The sequence below is a fragment of the Eschrichtius robustus genome, chromosome 11, assembly GCF_028021215.1.
Source record: "Eschrichtius robustus isolate mEscRob2 chromosome 11, mEscRob2.pri, whole genome shotgun sequence".
NCBI classification, from domain to species: Eukaryota; Metazoa; Chordata; class Mammalia; order Artiodactyla; family Eschrichtiidae; genus Eschrichtius; species Eschrichtius robustus.
The window spans coordinates 98,593,990-98,614,254 of NC_090834.1; the positions used below are offsets into that span (position 1 = coordinate 98,593,990).

General features: G+C 52.2%; 1 protein-coding gene and 1 long non-coding RNA gene across 3 annotated transcripts in view; one reads left to right on the forward strand and one right to left on the reverse strand.

Annotated features, from left to right (window-relative positions):
- Positions 1-20,265, forward strand: part of PRDM11 (PR/SET domain 11) — an 81,886-nt gene that overhangs the window by 14,947 nt on the left and 46,674 nt on the right. The window contains exons 1-3 of one of the 2 annotated variants that reach the window (XM_068556478.1): positions 18,174-18,506; positions 19,104-19,228; positions 19,581-19,684. In XM_068556478.1, coding sequence (XP_068412579.1) covers positions 19,110-19,228; positions 19,581-19,684 — 223 coding nt within the window. In that variant the 5' untranslated portion in view covers positions 18,174-18,506; positions 19,104-19,109. Of the gene's footprint in view, positions 1-18,173; positions 18,507-19,103; positions 19,229-19,580; positions 19,685-20,265 lie in introns of those variants that run through there. The other variant, XM_068556477.1, reaches the window with a different exon arrangement.
- Positions 14,821-17,789, reverse strand: LOC137771166 (uncharacterized). The gene is made up of 3 exons (XR_011075332.1): positions 17,283-17,789; positions 16,618-16,739; positions 14,821-14,882 (listed from the first exon to the last, which is right to left on the reverse strand). It is a non-coding gene; the product is annotated as an uncharacterized lncRNA (long non-coding RNA).

Consider the following 20,265-nt stretch of genomic DNA (forward strand, 5'->3'; position numbering starts at 1 on the left):
CAGCAACCCTGGGGACTCTGGGTACTTCTCCAGGGAGGCAGGAGAGCAGCCATCACGGGGTACATTTTAAGACTGGAGGAAGCAAGGCTCAGAAAGGCCCAGGCGCTGGTCTGAGCTGGCGGCTAGCAGAGGGGAAACTTGAACCCACCTTCTGATTCTTACTGTAGACCCTCACCAGTCATGCTGATGGGTCACACACACCTCGGACACTGAGCCGGCCTAGCTTTGAGTTAAGAGCATGGCTGCTGGCGTCAGAGGGAGGTGGGCTTGCGTCCTGGCTCAACAATAACTGTTCATGTTTATTGAGTGCTTACTATGTGCCAGGTGCTATTCTAAGTCTTGACCCATAATATTTCACTTAATCTTCAGAATAACCTCATGAGGTAGACACCATTATTATCCTCCATTTACTGAGGAAACTGAGGTGCAGAGAGGTGACTTCTCAAGGACATATGGGGGTGAAGCTGGGACTGGAATCCCAGCAGAGTGGCTCGAGGTTGCCCATGAACCACTACAAGGCCTCTCATGGCCAGGAGGGCCACACATGCCTGTCTCATCCTGGCACCGTGCATGGCACATGGTGGGCCTTGGTATACACTTGTCGAGTGAATAATTGCGTGAATGGATGTGAGGCTTTGGACAAGCGACTCAGCCTCTCTGAGTGTCAGTAAAGTGAGGACCCAGCCACCTTTTCTCCAGTGTTGATGGGAAGGGTCCAGTGCGGTGATGTTTGAAAGTGCTGTGCTCAGGGCCGGCCCACGGCAGCTGCGGTCCCTCTGGGGAGACGGTGCCTCTGAGCTGCTCTGACCCGTCCTGGGAGTGGGGTGTGGCTCTGAGCTGTCTCACTGGCGTGCAGCTGCCCAGCCCCGGGGACAGAGGCAAGTTCCCTCTGCATGGGTGGCTGTGGGGTGTCACCCGTGGCTGGCCTTGGGCTTCCTCTGGGCAAAGCCAGGGGCCAGAGGGGCTGAGGGTGAGCGCTGTGACCGAGCTCGTGCGGGACCCCTGTATTCCTGTGGGACGCTCACAGCCTGCTGGGTGGTTCACACACACGTTTTGCTTGTCAGTTCCCCGCACCCGTCTTTCATCCAGGCTCAGGGAGGCGAGGTGACTCACCCAGGTTCCCACAGGTGTGGAGTCTCACCTACCGCCTTCTGAGGGGCCCTCTCCAGTTCCTCACTGTGGGTTCCAAAACTGGGGGCAGATGCCTGGGGAGGAACCAGATCAAGGGCCCCTGGAGGTCTCGGGTGACTCCTGCCTCAGCTGCCCCTGTGTGCTGGGAACCCCCATTCAGATTTGCTCACTTTGTGAACAGCTCTGACAGTAGGCTCTCTGCAGTGGGACTCAGGAGATGCAGTTCCATCCCAGGCTCTGCCATAGATCTGCTGTGTGGCCTTGAGTAAGTTCCTACCCCTCTCTGGGCCTTGGTGTCTGGCCCCATGAAGTGGGACCATGGGGCTCACCGATACCTGCTGTTCTGTCCTTCCCTTTTAGGGGTATGATTTATGGCTCAGGGCCCAGCCTGGCATTTTCTCATCCCCTTTTGAAGATACTATGATACTGGGGACTCTCCACCTTGACAGTTGGGACAACTGGGCTTGGAGTCAAGGACCAGGTCCTAGTCCTAAATAGTCCTGAGACTGAGAAGCACATGGCAGGATGAGGTGGGGCTTGCCAGGGAACCCCACCAGGTCCATTCCCTCTCCCCACCCTGAGAAACTGGGGTTCGGCAGACAGCACCCCGCGTGGGGGGAAGCACTGATTCTGGGGGCCATGAGATCTGGGTTTGAATGTGAGCTTTGCCACACATCTTTGGCCACTCACCTGGCCTCTCTGAGCCTCAGTTTCCTCACCTGTGAGACAGGAGGTGAAACTTTCCCCCCAAGGCTGAGGTGAGGGTGAAACGCATGCGTGTCTCCACAGCCACCCGCTGACACTCAGCAGGTCCCTAATGTCACGAGCAGATCTGTTGAGGGGATGGAAGGGGTCAGAGAAAGCTCCGGAAGCCTCGCCAGCAGTCCTGGAGGCTGAGTCCAGAAATAGAAGACCCCAGAGGCAGAGGCTCCTGATGGCCAGGCTGGTCTCCGCCAGCCCCCAGGAGGCCACACTGAGCTGGCAGCAGGGGCCTTCCCTCCCTCCTGGGGCTGTTGGCTGTATAAATTACTCGGCAGCCTCTGGGCTAATTTTACCTTCTTGGTTTTCATGAATCATTTCCCATCGGGGGCGTGTGAGAGAAATGGAAACGGCTCTGCCAGCTGGATGACCCGGCGCCAGCCGCAGTGAAACGCCTGTGCCGAGCCCTGCTTGCATGCTCAGAAGCAAGCACAGGACACCCTGGGATCCCTGAAAGGGCCCCCGAGGGCCGGCTCCTTGCAGCTCTGTCCCTGTGCCTTTGGGTTATGATTTGGAGTAAATGAGCCACAGCAGGTCCTGTGGCTGGAACTTGGCTAAATCTAAATGAATTTGGAATCAAATGGTTATACCATGACGGACATTCAGGTCTGTTTTGACCTCAGTGGGGGAGTGGTTTAGCAGAGAGACCCCTGTGACCTGCTAGGGTGCTTCTTTGTGGCTCAGCTCTGGGAGTTTGCAGGAATGCTGAATTTTCATAGTCACAGAATACCAGAGCTGGTAAGTTCAAGCCAAAAATCAAATCTAACCGCCTCGGGTAAACTGAGGCTCAGAGAGGGGAAGGAATTTATCTCAGGTCAGTGAATCATGGAAGAAGTCAGGCTAGTAGTTACTTACTGACTGCTTACCATTTTGCTCACAACAACCCTCTGACTATTATTATCCCCATTTTATGGAGGGGTAACTGAAGGCCCAGAAGGTGAAAATAACTTCCGCAGATGACACAGTTGTATGTGGTGGAGCCATAATTTGTGCCCACTCCAGAGCCCACATTGTTCCTGACTTCTACACCAAGGTGCCTCTTGGAGTTGGTTTATACGGTCGCTGTGAGGTGGTCCTGGAAGCTCCCAGCTCACACTCTCATTTTCTTCTTCCCTCCGCCAAGTGTGCATTGAGCCCCTACCAGGAACCGTTCTGGGCCCTGGGGACTTGGGAGCAGCCAGAGCGGACAGAGGCGGGGGCCCACCGTGGTCCCTCCCCAGCGCCCTCCTCTCACCTGAGGCTGGGTTCTCAGAGGACAGTGTCTACATAGCACTTTGGTCTCTGCCAGGCAGGCCACACACTCAGCAGCCCAGCCCAGGCAGGGGACGACCCTGAATGACACGGGCTGGCCGGAAATCTGGAAAGTAAGTGCCTTGCCCATTTGGCCACCATCGCCCAGCTCTGGCAAATTGTTGCCACGTGGGACCCCCTGCTTAGCGTTGCTAGAGCTTCTGGTTTTCCAGAAAAGCTGAACATCCATGTTTTTACACGAAATCTGATGTTTCTTTAAAGTTGGCAACTAAAGCAAAAATAAAAACTGGAAAAAAACCCAGCCACCAGTTTGTAAGCTGTGGATCCTTTCCTCTGATGCCTCTCTACAGACCTGTCTCTGATTAGAGCAAGTCTTGTTCTAGTAATCCCTCAGGGGCCACCTCTCCTAGGAGGTCCCTTCACTCCCTGACATGGAAGACCCTACCTCACGCTCGACTGCAGTTTATCACCCTCTACACTAGACTGCCACCTTGGAGTAGTGGAAAGGGCATGGGCTTTGACTTGGAGAGTCTCCAGACAGTTACTGTGCATCCTTATTCAAGCCACTTAACCTCTCTGAGCCTCCATTTTCTGTCTGAAAAACAAGTAAAGTAAAACTGTACTCAGTAGATTGTTGAAAGGACTAAATACAATCAGACAGAATTTCAAGTCTAACAGGATTAGGCAAAAGTGGAATTTATGGGCTCCGCAAAGTGAGAAGTCCAGGAGCATCTACAGCTTCAGGCACAGTTGGATCCAGGGCTCACACGGTGTCATCAGGACTCGGTCTATCCTACTCTGCTTTATTCTATACTGGCTCCATTCATAGGCAGGCTGCCGTGTGTGGTGGCACCGTGGCTGGCTGCCAGCAGATCCGTACTTACGTTCTATATTTTCAGAGTCCCTCTTCCCAGCAGATTCCTCCAAAACCGCAAAACTGCAGCTCATGATTAACTGGGCCCTTTACCCTTCCCTACACCATTCACTCTGATGGGCAGATATAAGCACTGGTGGGTTGGCCTTTGGGCCAACCAATCAGAGTGAAGCATTTTGAAAAGGGGTCTCCCCAAGGACACCAGGGGGCTTGGTGCCAGAAGGGGTAATGGATGCTAGTGGGGAAACCTACAGACATTCTACCCAGGCTGCAGGCCTCACGAGGTCAGGGACCTAGTTCACCCTAGGGTCCCAGCACCTAGGACAGTGCCCGGCACTCCATAGCATGCAAAAGTCAAGAGCGAATAAATGAGTGTCCTCCACGGTATGTGTAGAACACCGGGCACAGAGCCTGGCATCAGCCACATCCGTGCCCCTTTTTCCTCCAGGACCAGGATGAAGGTCTTCTGTCCTTGGTCCTTGCCAGGTTCGCCCCCCCCCCACCCCCCACCCCCGCTACGGAGTGTCACGGTTCCACAGTGTCTCCTCCGTGCGGAGCTTGTCAGCCCAGCCGGAGAAGCCCCAGGACACTGTTTGTTCGGTCCAGCTTGACACACAATCATAATAATTAGTGATCACAGCGCCTCGCATTCACAGGTGTCCTCCGAAATCATCTCATTCGTTGTTTACTTCTTTATTGCCTGTGTCCAGATAATTTATGCTTGTTACTGTTTCAAAATTGAGCTGCTGGTAGAGCTTCAGTTTCCTCAAATATAAAACGGGGATAGACTCCACCCTGCAGGTTTGCGAAGAGGATTAAGTGAGATAATAAAAAAGTGGAGCACCTGGCCAAGACCCGGCACAAAGCAGGTGCTCAGGAAGGTCCAGGTTCCCTTTGAATCCCCTCAAACCGAGGTCCTAGTATAAACCCACATGCGTGAGCCTTTCCAGGAGTACGTGGGAAGATAGTTAATTCTTCATAAATGGCCACTAATGGTACCCACACACAGACAGACACACCTACACACACATACATAGTTAGGAAAGAACCCCAGTCTCTTGGTGTGGATACTACATGTGGCCAAGACTCCATGGATCAGCAAGACAGTTTGTTACCCCCAGCATGGGAAACAGCAGGAGCGTGAGCACGGCAGAACCGGTTACTGTGCCCCCAGGTCCCATCGGGTGACACGACGGACCCAGATGGTGACTGTGGGTTACACTGCGCTGGAAGAGCTCAGGGCTGAGGGCTTGGCACCTTTTGTAGCAAGCGGTAAAGAAGCTGGTTCCCCTTCCCCGGGGAGCGAGCAGTTGTATGGTAGTATTCATGCTGTGGTCACCATGACCTACTTAGTTACTTGTGTGACTAGCTACAGAAATGGCTCACAGTCAGAGGTCAGAGAATGGTGAGGGCTTGCAGTCTGATAAACTCAGCAGGGGACGCTCAGGACCCATGGCGGACCACCCCTTCCATCTCTCTGTCTCTCTCTCACACACACACACACACACACACACACACACACACACACACACCTTACTTGTCCAAAGATGGGATGGTGGCCTGGCTGCCTGGTCCCCTGTTGGAGGTGTTCAAGCACGCTCAGTGATGACATACACTGTGGCTTCCAGCCTCTCGCAATTTAGACTAGTGCTTCTCAAACTCAACTCTGCATACAAATCACCGGGGGAATCTCCTGTTTTAAGGCACACTCTGATTCAGGGGGTCTGGGGTGGAGCTCGGGACTCTGCATTTCTAACAAGTGCCGTGTGGTGGCCCTATTGCTGGTCTGTGGAACACACCAGGAGAAGCAAAGATTTAGGTGACTTTTGAGCTTTCTTTTCATTCTGAGATTCTGGGCAGGACTGGGTGAATAAACAGGCAGTGAGAATGGCAGGGCCGGGTGGAACAAGGAGGAGGGAGGGAGCCGAAGGAGACTGCAGGAGAAGTGAAGGCTGGCACCAGGCCCACGGGGTCCCTGAGGGCCCTGCAGCCCCTCCCTACATGGGCCTTTCCCTCCGGGAGTCGTGCTGCGGACAGTAGGACCCCTTTCCTTGTGGCCAAGACACCGCGTGGTGTTTCACCAGGGTCCTACCTGGCTAAATAGAGGCGCCAGCTCCGTCGGTGGGTGGGTCGGGAGGAGCGTAGAGGCGAGAAAGCTAAGAGCACTGTGGAGAGGGGCGGGGAGAACAGAGCTGGGGGAGGGGCTGCCGAGCACTGGCTGGATGGCGGTGGGTTTGTATCTCCCAGAGTCTTCCTCTGGGAGTAGGAGGCAGTAAGATGCGAGAGCACACCTCCCCCAGCCCTGCCCCTTAGGAGGCAGATTGCTTAAAGTCACACCCCTGCAGGTGTGACTTGGGGGCAGATTGCTTAAAGACTGTGTGCCCTCTGCATTAGCATCACAGGGGTAAGGAGCTGGGGACACCAGAGGACATATCTGGTCTCCCAACATCTGCCTGCAAGCAATCAATGCAGGCCGCCTCTGAGTGTCCTTAAATGAATGTATACATCCAGGCCGTTTTCCATCAAGACCTTCCCTTCCTCCCGCTTTGGCATCTGCAAGCGTGGCTTCCCTGAGCCCCTGGTAGCTCAGCCCAGAGACCCTACGGCGCTTGCAGCCTGACCCAGCGCTCCCAGCACAGCCCTTCTCCCCCAGCCTCGTGTGGTTGACTTGGTGCTTGGAATCCTGGAGCCAGGTGGGACTCAGGGAATTTGGACTTAAGGGTCCCCCTCCGTGGGGACAGCAGGTGGCTGGAAGGAGCCCCGACCCCCCCCACCGCCCACCCTCCCTCCATCAGCAGATGCAGTCTCCCCTTCTGTTCCACTCGCTGGCATGCTGGGAGGGGAGGTGGCAGGGTAGCCTGGGACTTCTTTTTTAGACTATTAATACTGATATGTACTCTAAAATTTTTTACTCTACAAAAAAGATAGAAGAGTATAATAAACTTCCATGTACCTATCACCCAGCCTCAACAATTGACAACTCCTAGGCATTGCTGATCTATTTTTTTAAATTAGAAATGCGTGGATCTGGTGTAAAATTCAATGAGAATTTTCCTCCCTCAGCCCGCAATCCCAGGAACAGCAGCTGTCATAGCCTAGAGCTATTCTGTGCATACATAAGCACATATGAATGTGTATGTCCTTCTAATTTTATTAAAACGGGGTATGTTTATTTTATGTAACACACATTTATATAGCTTACTCAGTTTGTGTCAGACACCATTCTAGGTAGATAACAAATACTAACTCATTTAATCCTCATAACAGCCTTACCAGGTAGGTGCTATTAATATCTCCAGGTACAGAGAGGTTAAGGAACTCCCCCGACATCACACAGTGGTTGACGCGGTTGGGGGTTGAACCTAGTCAGCCTGGTCTCAAACCACCATTTTCTGCTGCCTCTCAAATTATACAAAGTCTTCTTTACCAAGATTTTGTTTTCACCATGAATTATGTAATCCATTCAACATGTGTGTATTGTGTGCTTCACTTTGCACCAGGCACTCTCCTAGTGGCAGAGGATACAGCAATGAACAAAACAGATAAATATCTCTGCCTTCCTGGACTTTACATTCTAGTCGGGGAGACAGCCAGCCAGGAATATAAATAAGTACTGCATATATTTGACAGTGAATAGTGCTCTGGAGGAAAATGAAGCAAGAAAGGAGGGGTAGAAAGCGTAAAGGGGCTGCAAGTTTATATAGGTGGCCAGAGAATGTGATATTCAGCAAAGGGCTGAAGGGCGTGAAGGAGTGAGCCCTGTGGGTCCCTGGGGGAAGAGCATTCCAGGCAGGGGGAACAGCCAGTGCAAAGGCTCTAGACGAAGCGTGTCTTGTTGCAGGCTGTGCAAGGCAGCCTTTGGGGCTGTGGTGGGCGTGAAGGGGGAGTGGGAGGAGATGAGGTCCAGAGGGAGTGAGGGCAGACTGGGTCCGGCTGGCACGCCACTGAAGAGCTTTGCTGTTTGCTCTGCGTGAGATGGGGCTCTGAGGAGGGTTTTGAGCTGGGGGCCATCTGATCTGACCTAGGCTGTAATGGGTTCACCCTGGCTGTGGGGTGGAGAATGGACAGTAGGGTCAGAGTGGAAGCAGGGGATGGAGTTTGTTCCGTCAGTTCCTTCTTTGAAACAGCTGCCTGTTGTATGGATATGCCATCAGTTATTTAACCAACCTCCAATGGACATGCTGGTTGTTCCTTACGATTCCAGACTGCAGTGAATACCCTTACACATGTGTCTTGGAGAAACTCCTAGAAGTGGAATTGCAGGATCGAAGGTTATGTGCATTTTTGCAAGGTTCCCAGTGCCAAACTGCTCCCCCTAGAGGTACCAGTCTTACACTCCCACCAGCAGTGCATGAGAGAGAGAGCTCAGGTTATAGCTGCAGGTCAGATCTTGGGCTTAGGGGAGAGGGGTGGCTGGGGGTGTAATGCTGCAGCCCCTCCCTTTGCCCCTTTGTAGTCCAAGGCACCACTGAGGAGGATGCTTTACAGAGGCACAGCCGGAGTTCTGATCCCAGCCCGATTGGACCTGCGGGTAGGTGGAGCCTGCACCTTTGGCAGAGTAGGGTACCAGTGAGGATGGCTGTGGCTGCGTGTAACAGAGACCCTGTCCTAGTCAGGCCTGAGTAAAACGAAGTAACAGGAAGTGCAGAAGTAGGGCAGTTTTCAGGACCCGTTGATTTAATGCCTTAACCATGTCATTTAAAGTCCCCGTCTCGGGTATGTTTTCCAACACCGAACAAACCATGCTCTGATACTTCGACACCAACTGAAACTAACTATCCAGAATGAGCACAGATCCCACAGGTTGGGGCCCCACTCCCTCAAGATTGTTCCCACTTCAAACGCCACTTGCAAGTCCTGGGCCACCCATACTTCTGACCAACATAAATCAGGGGTTTCCACGTCCCCCTCCCCAGGTTCTATAACTCCCGAGAACAATTCACAGAACTCAGGAAAGTGCTTTACTTACTATTTTTGGTTTATTATAAAGGATACAACTCAGGAACAGCCAGATGGAAGAGATGCATAGAGCAAGGTATGGGGAGAGGGGCATGGAGCTTTCATGTCCTTTCCAGATGTGCTACTCTCCCAGCACCTGGATGTGTTCACCAGCCACGAAGCTCTCTGAATCCTAAGAACTTTTATAGAGTTCAGTCTTTACCTCCACCCCCAAGTCAGTGGATGGGACTGAAAGTTCTAACTCTAATCTCTTGGTCTTTCTGGTGATCAGCCCCATCTTAAGTCTATCAAGGGGCCCCATCCTAAGTCACTTCATTAGCATCAACTCAGGTGTGATAGCAAGGGGCTCCTTGTGAATAACAAAAGACACTCCTATTGGGAAATGACAAGGGTTTTAGGAGCTCTGTTCCAGGAACTGGGGACAAAGACCAGATACATTTATTACTATACCACACCTTTCCGCTGCTCTGCTGCGCTAACGTCATCCTAAGGGTGATTCCTGCTGGGGTCTTCCGCAGGACGTGGCAGCCATTTGCAACAAAGGCTGCATGCTTTCCCCCGAGGGTAGGGCAGTAGGTCCGGTGAGGAAGGTGCAGCATCTGAACAAAGTCCAATTCCATTAGTGGGAGGAAAGGGGGAATGGGATCCAGGTAAGCCACTAGCAGTATCCGCTGTAAGAAGCAAACTCAGAAAAAAAGGTGCCATCCTTCACCAGCTTCTCCATTTGACTCACGAACTTTTACACTGTTTCTTCCAACTCCTTATCAAAGTCTTACCATCATGGAGTCAACATATTACCCTTAAAAGGTTCTGCAGGAGGAACCACCTTGGGAGAATGTGTTCTACAGGCCTTGGCCAGCTGCACCACTGATGCTCAGTGGAAACTGCCGTGCAGGTAAAGGCCTGAAACCAGATCCGCCATGACTGAGGCAGGAGCCTCACCTGGCTGGACCGCAGTTCCCCCAGCTGCAAAATCAAGGGCTGGATGGGGTTGGAGGTCCCGCCACGGGAGTTCCTTGCCCTGAGGGCTCCTGCAGATTTTTTTCTTTGTTATTATTGACATACATATAAAAAATGCACATATTATAAGAGCATGGCTCAATATATTTTCACAAACTTAACACACCCAAGGGGCCAGTACCCAGATCCAGAAATAGAGCATGGCCAGCACCCTAGAACCCCCTTTTCTGCCCATTTCTATAATAATTCTTTGCAAGGATAACCAGTAACACCTGTAACCACCATAGTTTTGCCTATTTTTAACTATATAAATTAAACCATACGGCATGTACTCTTTGGGGTCTCGTTTCTTTTCTCAGTATTATGACTCATCTATACTAAGCATGCAGTTGTGGTCCAGTCTCACTTCTGCATAGTATTCTATCCACCGAGCTATTTTTTGAACATAGAGAAGTGTAATGAAAATCGAACGGCTCCCTGTAATCATCAGGACAAGTGAATGAATGTGCCAGATTTCTTTGCTTTTGCTTAGAATGACAGCAAAGAACCCATGTGTTCACCCTGGTTATCACACAACCTGTGTGTATTAGAAAATCTAGGAAAATGAATGAATTATCATACAATACATGCAGTATGTTTAGTAGACAAAATCTTTCAAATGGGAATCAGAAAAAATTAAAACAGAGGTGTTTCATGGTTGAAATATTGGGGCCCTTATTGCTCAATTGGTCGATTGATTGATTCCTTCATTCATCCAATGTGCATCAAGTGACACATATGCCTGGTGTTCAGTCTTTAATTTGGATTCCTCCTTCCTCCCAAATAATTGGTTAGATCTCAGTATCTACTGACAAGTGGGTAAAGATGAAAGAATCTTAGTTATTATCTTCTCTGGCAATTTCTCAACTAAATGAGTATGAAGAGTTCCTTTAGAAATTTTTTAAGTGACTTTTTTTCTCTTTAGCAAAAAGAAAACAGAAACTCTCTTTAACATAAGCCCCGCAACTAACCACTAGTGATATCCCAATATGTATCCTCCCAGATTTGTATGTGCAAATCCGTATAGCTAAATATACATTTTTATATGGAATTATTTTGTATCTATCTTTGCAACTTTCATTTAAAAAATAGACTTTATTATTATTTTTTATAAATAAATAAATAAATTTATTTATTTATTTGTTTTTTTGGCTGTGTTGGGTCTTCGTTGCTGCACGCAGGCTTTCTCTCTATTTGCAGCGAGCGGGGGCTACTTTTCGTTGCTGTGTGCGGGCTTCTCATTGCGGTGGCTTCTCTTCTTGCAGAGCACGGGCTCTAGGTGCACAGGCTTCAGTAGTTGTGGCTCGCGGGCTCAGTAGTTGTGACTCGCAGGCTCTAGAGCTCAGGCTCAGTAGTTGTGGTGCACAGGCTTAGTTGCTCCGCGGCATGTGCGATCTTCCGGACCAGGGCTCGAACCCGTGTCCCCTGCATTGGCAGGCAGATTCCCGATCACTGCACCACCAGGGAAGTCCCTAGACTTTATTTTTTAGAGCAGTTTTAGGTTCACAGGAAAATCAAGCAGAAAGTAGAGGGTTTCCCTGTGCTCCCTGGCCCCCACCCCCAGAACCTCCCCCACTATGGACAGCAGCATTAGTCAGAGGACTAGCCCAGACTCCAAGAGCTGGGGGTGTGCTTGGACCCATCAGTCCTCAGCTATGTGGCCAGTCCAGTGGCCACTCCAGCAGGCATTCAGCTGTTGGTTACACAGTTAAAACCAGAGGCAGGTACATTTGTTACAAATGCTGAACCTACACTGACATCATTATTATCCCAAGGCCACAGTTTACATTAAGGCTCACTGGTGTTTTACATTCTGAGGGTTTGGACAAATGTATAATGACATGTATCCACCATTATAGTATCATACAGAGTAGTTTCACTGCCCTAAAAATCCTCTGTGCTCTGCCTATTCACCCTTCCCACCCTCTTACCCCTGGGAACTACTGATCTTTTTACTCTCTCCATAGTGTTGCCTTCTCCAGAATGTCATGGAGTTAGAATCACACAGGATGTAGCCTTTTCAGATTGGCTTCTTTCACTTCATAACTTTCAGTTTTTCTTTAACAGTATGTTGAGCCTGTGTTTCCGTGTCAATAAATATTCTTCTAAAGCACTGTTAATTGCTGTGTAATATTTCATTGTGTGTTATGTATTAACTTCTCTCCTGTTTTCGAGGCTTAAGTTGTTTCCTGTTTTTTGCTACTAAAAATAGTGTTGCAGAGGACAGCCTTGTGGGTAAATCTTTGCACACAACTTAATTATGTCCTTAGGATAAATTCCTAGATTTGGGACTGCTCCTACAAAGGTTTTGCTCATTTCAAGGCGTTTCATATGCATTGCCAAATTGCCCTGCAGAAAGATTACACCGATTTCTATTCTAACTAGTAGGGTATTTCCCCCACACACTTGCCAACTCTGACTAATATCAAGATTTTTAATCTTTGCCAATTTAATAGAGGAGAAATGATATTTATTTGTTTTAACTTATATTTATTTGAGTGTTAGAGTTTTGTGGTTTTCCATAAAGCATATTGGCCATTTGTCTCTTTTCTTTTGCAGATTGCTTTTTCACATTCTTTTCCATTTTTTTTTCCATTGGGATAAGCATCTTTATAGTATAGATTTATTGAAAGTGTTTCTCTATTAAGGGTATTGACTACTCGTGAAGGCCCTCTTTTATTATTATTTTTTTAAATTTATTTATTTATTTATTTATTTATTTATTTATTTATTCTTGGCTGTGTTGGGTCTTTGTTGCTGCGTACAGGCTTTCTCTAGTTGCGGCGAGCGGGGGCTACTCTTCGTTGTGGTGCGTGGGCTTCTCACTGCGGTGGCTTCTCTCGTTGTGGAGCACAGGCTCTAGGTGCGCGGGCTTCAGTAGTTGTGGCATGTGGGCTCAGTAGTTGTGGCTCACGGGCTCTAGAGCGCAGGCTCAGTAGTTGTGGCGCATGGGCTTAGTTGCTCCACGGCATGTGGGATCTTCCCGGACCAGGGCTCGAACCCGTGTCCCCTGCATTGGCAGGCGGATTCTTAACCACTGCACCACCAGGGAAGCCCAAGGCCCTCTTTTAATGTCAAAAAAATTTCACCAACATGCTCACCTGATGTGTGCTACACTTTTAAAATAATAAATAAAATGGACGATAAGAAGAACTAATATCTATAGAGTACCTATTATATGCCAGGCACTATGCTCTGTAAAACAGCCCTATGAGATAGGATCTGATATCTGTCCCATTGGACAGATGAGAAAACCGAGGTGGAGCAGGTAGTGAATTTTCTCAAGGTTACACAGCTTGTTGAGGGCTGTGCTGGTATCAGTTGGTTAACAAAACACATGGTGCCATAGGGCTTCTATGAATCAATAACAGTGTTAAATAAATTTACTTTTAGTTCCTCACAAAAGTACCTACATACATTTGCAAATCTGTCTTATGCATAAGTTCAAGGCATATAATCTATTCTTTCCATAGGCAGTGCTTGCTGGACATATAAATCCAACAACTCTCTGTAATAATTCCGTGCTTTCCCCCAATTATCCCCATGGTTTACTGTTAAGAACCATGTTGGAACTTTAATTTTTCAGGAAGGGGAAACTGAGGCTCAGGGCCAGGCAGGAACTTGCTCAGGATCACCTAAAAAGTTTATGGCACAGGGCCTTCCCTGGTGGCACAGTGGTTAAGAATCCGCCTGCCAATGCAGGGGACACGGGTTCGAGCCCTGGTCCGGGAAGATCCCACATGCGGCCAAGCAACTAAGCCCGTGCGCCACAACTACTCAGCCTGCGCTCTAGAGCCCGGGAGCCACAGCTGCTGAAGCTCGCGCGCCTAGAGCCCGTGCTCCGCAACGGGGGAGAAGCCACCGCAATGAGAAGCCCGAGCACCGCAAGGAAGAGTAGCCCCCGCTTGCTGAAACTAGAGAAAAGCCCGCGCGCAGCAACAAAGACCCAACGCAGCCAAAAATAAATACATAAATAAAAGTTTATGGCACAGTCAGGACTGAGACCCAAGGCTTGGGATACCCAGCCCAGGTCACTGTGTAACTCGGGCCAGCCCCCTCACTGCGTGTCCCTTTGTCATCGGGGAGACAACACAGAATGCTCTGGGGGTACAAGAGCAGATCTGCCAGATTCTCATGGTGCCAGCCTCTAGGGTACCCAAGTGGGTACAGGCCCCTGGTCCTCTGGCCACGCTGGCTGCCGGGCATTCCAGGACCCTGGCAACCTGCCAAGAGTGAAAACAGAGCTGCAGGCTCCTGAGCCGCATTCTGCCCCCTCCTCTTGGGTCTGCATCTCATTGCTGGGTTTGCAACATGCCTAATCTCTGCGGGTGCAGACTCAGAGGAGCCAGCTGAGAGGGAGCATTGCCAGCAGCTTGGAGTCCTCTATGAGGCCTGCTGACCGCCACCCCCCCCCTCCCCTAAGCCCCTCTCTGGGCAAGCAGGGCCAGAGCAGTCTGCAGAAACAGTTGCTGGAGCTTCACCTGGCTCGGGCCTTACTGTGCCCGCTGAGCTGGACCTAATGAAGGACACAAGCCCGTGTTCTCCCTCTCTTCCCAAATGGAAGTTCATTCAGTCCTGCCACATCCCATCTTCTCCCTCCCTGCCCCCATGGCCTTCATTACAGACACAGAAAGGAGTTGTAATACACACCAGTTATGTAAGTGAGAGTTGATTCTGGTTCTCCAGGCAGCTGGACCCCTCCAAGAATGAAAAGAACTTAATTGTGCAGCCAGTCAATAAATAGGTATCAAATAATGAGTACTTTGTAACCCATCGTGTTTCCCTTTTTGCCTTAGCTGCCAGGAGGCTCAGAACTGAATGGAAAGCTAGATCATTAAACATCTTACCACAGATTCTGGGTATAATTGGCATCACTCCTCTCCATGAGGTCTCTCGTTGTTCAACTGTCCTGTTGAGTATGAGTTTATGTTATAAATCGTCACAATTTTTTTAATGGGATGAAGGTGGGATGTAAATGAAAAATAAGACATGAAAGTAAGTGGCCCACAGACATCTCTACTTTGAGATTCAAATGAATGCTTTTTTTTTATAAGGGAATGTTTTCCCCAGAGCCATTTAAGACTTAGGAAAATGTCTGTGTGCCTTTTCCCTCTGTCTCTCTGAGTCTCCCTCTCCCTTTCCACCTTCTTTTTTCTCTGATTTCCTCTCCTCTCCCTCTTCCCCTCCAGCCTTTATTCTCTTACTATTGCCTACTTCTCCCTCCTTTCCTTCCCCCCCAGTCTCTCTTCCCTCCATCCCCCCTCTCCTTTCTCTTCCTGCTCACCCCCTTGCCTCTGGCAGCCAGTTTACTATTAATATCCCTTACAAACCCTTAGCACTTGGCTCTTTCCAAGACCTTGACCCAGCCTTTGTCTCAGTGATTTCTCTGGGACAATTTTGATTATTTCCATTTTACCAAGGAAGACACTAAGGCCTAGAGAGTTGAAGTCATATGCCCATGGTTGCACAGCTTATGCTTTACACTTATTATCAAATTCAGGCTCTAGGCCTCAGGAGCCTAATTCCATCACACTCTCACTGTCCCTCACTGCCTCTCGGTGCCAGCCTCCCCCACCTTGCCTGGCAGAGGTCACGAGAAAGTACCCCATGAAGAGGGTTCAAAACAATAACCCACCCACCCTATCTCCCCCTCTGAGGTCTCTTACAGAGTTGAGATACTCAAAGGGGCCAGAAGGACATATTGGTGGGAGACAGTGAGTTATGACATGGGTCATTTGGCCATGAATTCACTTGGTAAATATTTATTGAGAATATGCTGTGATAGGCAAGGCTGAGACCCGGGTAAGGCAAGCAAGGCACCTAGGGGTGCAAAAATTGAAGGAGGCACTCAGTCTCAGGTGCCAATCCTGCAAGCTCATGACCCTGAGAATGGGTGCCTCCTTAAAGTTTATGCCCTAGCATATGGCTTGTCTTTCACTTGTTCTGCCCTGACGTCAGGCACTCACTGTTACAAGTGCTGGCCATTCAGTGGTGAGCAAAAAGGCCTGCCCTCTGCCCTTGGGGAGCTTCTAATCTATTATGGGAAACAGATATTCATCAAATAATCATACTAACAGAAGACTGCTCTAAGAGTGACAAGTGCCATGAGGAAAGGGACATGAGAGGGTATTATGGGGGGGGGGACAGTGAGGGCTGAAGAACGGGTAGGAGTTTTCTAGGTGTGTTCCAGGTGGAATACACAGCAAGCTCACAGGCCCCCCCCCGGCAGGGTGGAGCATGGCATACAGGTGAAGCTGGGGGAGGCCAGAGGGGCTAGAACAGGAGAGCTCAATGCAAAATGGTCCCAAGCGGTCAGTTCCTATTATAGTGCCAGAGTCTGCAAATGATTGACTTAAAATAAGTCCAATCCAAAGGAGAGAATTCAAAGCCTCTCCTTAATGATGCCGCACATACCCATCTTCTTGATGAGCTTTCTTCAGTGGATGTATAGAGACGGTGCCTAGCTCCCTAGCTCCCTCCAAACATGTCTCTGTCTGTTTAATAGAGCAACGTCTGTGATAGAATCTAATACTTGACACATTTTCCCAATGAAGAAATGGAAGCACAGAGAAGTTAGATAGCCTGCTGCCTAGGTCAGCTCGGGCTGTCATAACAAAATGCCATAAACTGGGTGGCTTACATACCAGACACTTATTTCTCACAGTTCAGGAGGCTGGGAAGTCTAAGATCAAGGTGCTGGCTAATTTGGTTCCTGGTGAAGGCTCTCTTCCTGGCTTGCAGACTGTTGCCTTCCTACTGTCCTCACCTGGTGGAGAGAGAGGGGGCGCTCTGGTGTCTCTTCCCCTTCTTTAAGGGCACCAGCCCTATTAGATTGGGGCCCCATCCTTATGACCTCATTTAACCTTTATCACCCCCTCACAGGCCCTGTCTCCAAATACAGGCATACTGCGGGTTAGGGCATCCAAAATAGGGATTATGGATTTTTTTTTTTTTCCTGGGGGGGGCACGTACAAACATTCAGTCCTTAACACCTGCCCAGGGTCACATAGCCAATAGCTGGCGTTTGAACACAAGCAGTGGGCTCGGGGAGCCCAGGCTCCTAAACTCTAGACCAACTGCCTCAGGATGTGTTGCCTGTAAATGTTGTCCATGCGGTTGAGAAGTGCTCCTTAGGGCAGGGGTGTTCAGTGACCGTTTATAAATCCCCTGGGTCCTGCCCCCACCTAGCAGCTGCACCTATGGGTTGAGTCCTGAACCCACCCCAGGGTGATTCGGGTGATCCTTCTAGAAGAAGACTGGGCTGAGGGTGTGGCATGAAAGTGAACCAGTCCTGAAACAAAACGCTTACATTTCGGGGTCCTGCTGTTTTCCATTTACTCAGAGGAGGCCCTAGGCACCAGTGCAGACTTCGCCAGGAATGGGCTGCGTGACCTTGCGCGAGTCACTGGATGTCTTCCAGCCCTAGGTTCCTGCCTCGCTGACCCCCAACCCCTGCCCACCTCACGGGTGGCTGGGGGGCCATTTCGTGGGCTATGAGGTCAGCCAAGCACCAACCTTGGGGCCCCTCGCAGACGCCGGTCCCCACCCTAGGCCGCGCAGGTGGGGAAGGGGCGGGCTTGCGGTGCGTGGCCGGCGACTTGGGTGGCGGTGGCGCTCTGGCCGCGCTGAAGGCCGCGCTGCCGCCGTGCCGAGTGGGCTGCGGAGGCTGGGAGGGCGCGCGGTGGGCCGCGGGGCCCAGCCTCTCCGGCGCTATCATCCTCACCAGACGCCCGCGAGGCGCCCCCCGGCCCGCGTGGGGGACGAGACCCGCGGGAGGGGCTGGAATTCCTCCCAGGAGGGGCCCCCTCCCGCCGCCCCTCCCGGGCGCCCGCTTCCTCCCGCTCCCCGCGCGCCCCCCTCCCGGCCGCCAGCCAACTGCGTGCCCCCGGGGCCGGCAAGAAGCCACATGCCCCCGCAAGGAATGCCGGGCCTGGCGGGCGGGGGGCGGGCGCTGGGCAGGGCCGGGCTGGGCAGGGAGCGCCCCGCCGGGAAGGTTGGTGAGAGGGAGAGAGCGATCCCGCGCCCTCCCCGGCCCCCCGCGCCGCCCCTGCTCCCCGCCGGTGCGCCGTGCCGGCCGGATCTCGGGATCTCACACTTTCCCAGCCGGACACGCAGCCGGGATGACCCGCGGGCTTCAGGAGCAGGGGGTTCCCGGGGGGGGGGGGGCGCGGGGGGAGCTGGGGCGGGGCTTCTCGGCCCGGCCCGGGCCTCCCCCGCCCCCCTCCGCGCGCCCCCAGTCCCCGCCGGCTCGGAGAAGGGGGCAGGCCGTCACGTTTCCCCACACCCCTCCCCGCTGCCGGCGGCTTTGGGGCCCCGGTGGGGAGCAGGGGGCTGATTAGCCGAGGAGCAGGGGTGTGGCCAGCGGGGCCCCGGGTAGTGAGTCACACACGCTGCTCGCCCAGTCCGGGGGCCGAGCGCGCTCCCAGCCCGAGCTGAGCGCTGTTCTGGCCCGAAGAGTGTCCCTGGGCTTGGCATGAGGACCCTGGGGTGCCAAGGGAGGGGCTGAAGCCCAGCGCGGTGGTGGAGGAGGGCGGTAAGCTGAGGGCTAGGGAGACTCCCCTAGAGAGAGCTGGGTGGGGCCTGGAGTCAGGGCCGGCCCACACGGGGACCCCCAGGCCCCGCCTGTACCTGCTCTGAGCTGGCAAAGCGAGCCTGGCTGCATTCCCTGGCAGCCCCTGGGTGAGGGGCTGTGCAGCCAGGCGCTCAGGGCCCATTTCATCTGCCTGCCCCCTTTGGCCCCAGCTGGACTTGAGTCGATCCCTCCCCTGCTCCCCATTGCAGAGTTCTGTGCAGAGGCTCCTGTGGGTCCCTCATACTCTTTGCCCTTTGGTCTTGGGGTCCAGGCTGTGCTTCCCAGCCTTGCCTCCTGGCCTGAGCTACTCCTGGCCCCTGACCCCATGGGGCTGGTGGCTCCAGTCGTCCCCAGGACCAGCCCGGGATAGAAATGGCATTTCCTCTTGGCCGGGCTACAGCTGTTTTTGTTGTCTGTGTTCTCAAGCGCTTCCTCTGGGGATGGCAGGGGGGGGTAACCAGGCTCCAGGAGACCCCCGCTTGCCCTCTCTGCCACTCACCCCTCTTCCCCTGTCTCTTTGATCCTCTTCCTGTGCTGGTCCCGCCTTCGCGTCCCCAGGACAGAATGACTGAGAACATGAAGGAGTGCTTGGCGCAGACCAAGGCGGCCGTGGGGGAGATGGTGACGGTGGTGAAGACAGAGGTCTGCTCACCGCTCCGCGACCAGGAGTATGGCCAACCCTGGTGAGGCCCCAATGTGGGGACAGGCGAGGGAGGAGGGGGGGCATTGCTGGGCTGGGTTGATGGGGGACCCTGGGAAGACATCCCATGCTTTACTCATCTTCCATACTCTGCTCTGGGCGACTCCTAGGACCAGGGGTGAGCACAGGCACTAGAAAAACCCAAGCAGTGGCCCAAGAAGGCCTGAACCCAGGTCTCAGGACTCCTACCTTTCCACTACCCACTGCACTGAACAAGCAGGTGGGCTGGGGTTCCTCCACCTGCCTCACATCCGGCCACGTCCTCGGTTTCCCTGCCCACCAGCCTCTCACTCTGATCGCTTTGTGCTTTCTCTACTGGCCCCTGTCCTGGCCAGCTCTAGGAGACCAGACCCCTCCGCCATGGAAGTGGAGCCCAGGAAACTGAAGGGGAAGCGTGACCTCATCATGCCCAAAAGCTTCCAGCAAGTGGACTTCTGGTGTAAGTGGAGCTTGGGGCTACTCCTGGCCACTCCGCGTGCCCTTCACCCCCCCACCCCCCATCCCATCTCTGCTTAGGGAATTTGCAGTGAGAATACTGAAGATAGGCACTCACCTGTTATGTACCAGACACAGGTCCAGGCCTCAGTTAATCCTCACCATTAGCCACTGAGGTGTCCATTATTTGGTCCCATTTTCCAGGGGGGACACTGAGACTTGGTGAGGGTTAAGTACCGCCTGCGTCAGGTCCCACAGCTCACAGATGCACAGCTGCAATTCAAACCCAGACCTATTGGACTCCAGTCATGATCTTTCTTCTATTTTTTCAAACTGACTTCCTTGGTGTTGGTGGGTGTGTCCTTTGAGTCCCCAGGGAGGGGAGTGAGTTATCACTACTGAAGACTCAGGGGCCTGTGACTGGCTGGGGTGGAGCCAGGGCTGGGACTCCCGAGTCCCATGCTGTGTACTTTCCACTGGCTTACGCTGACCCCCATGGAGGGTGGGCCTCCCATCAGCCCCTCAGCCACCTCCATGGGGGTCCTACCTCCCAACTGAGGCTCTCTTTCCTCTTTCCATCCCTCC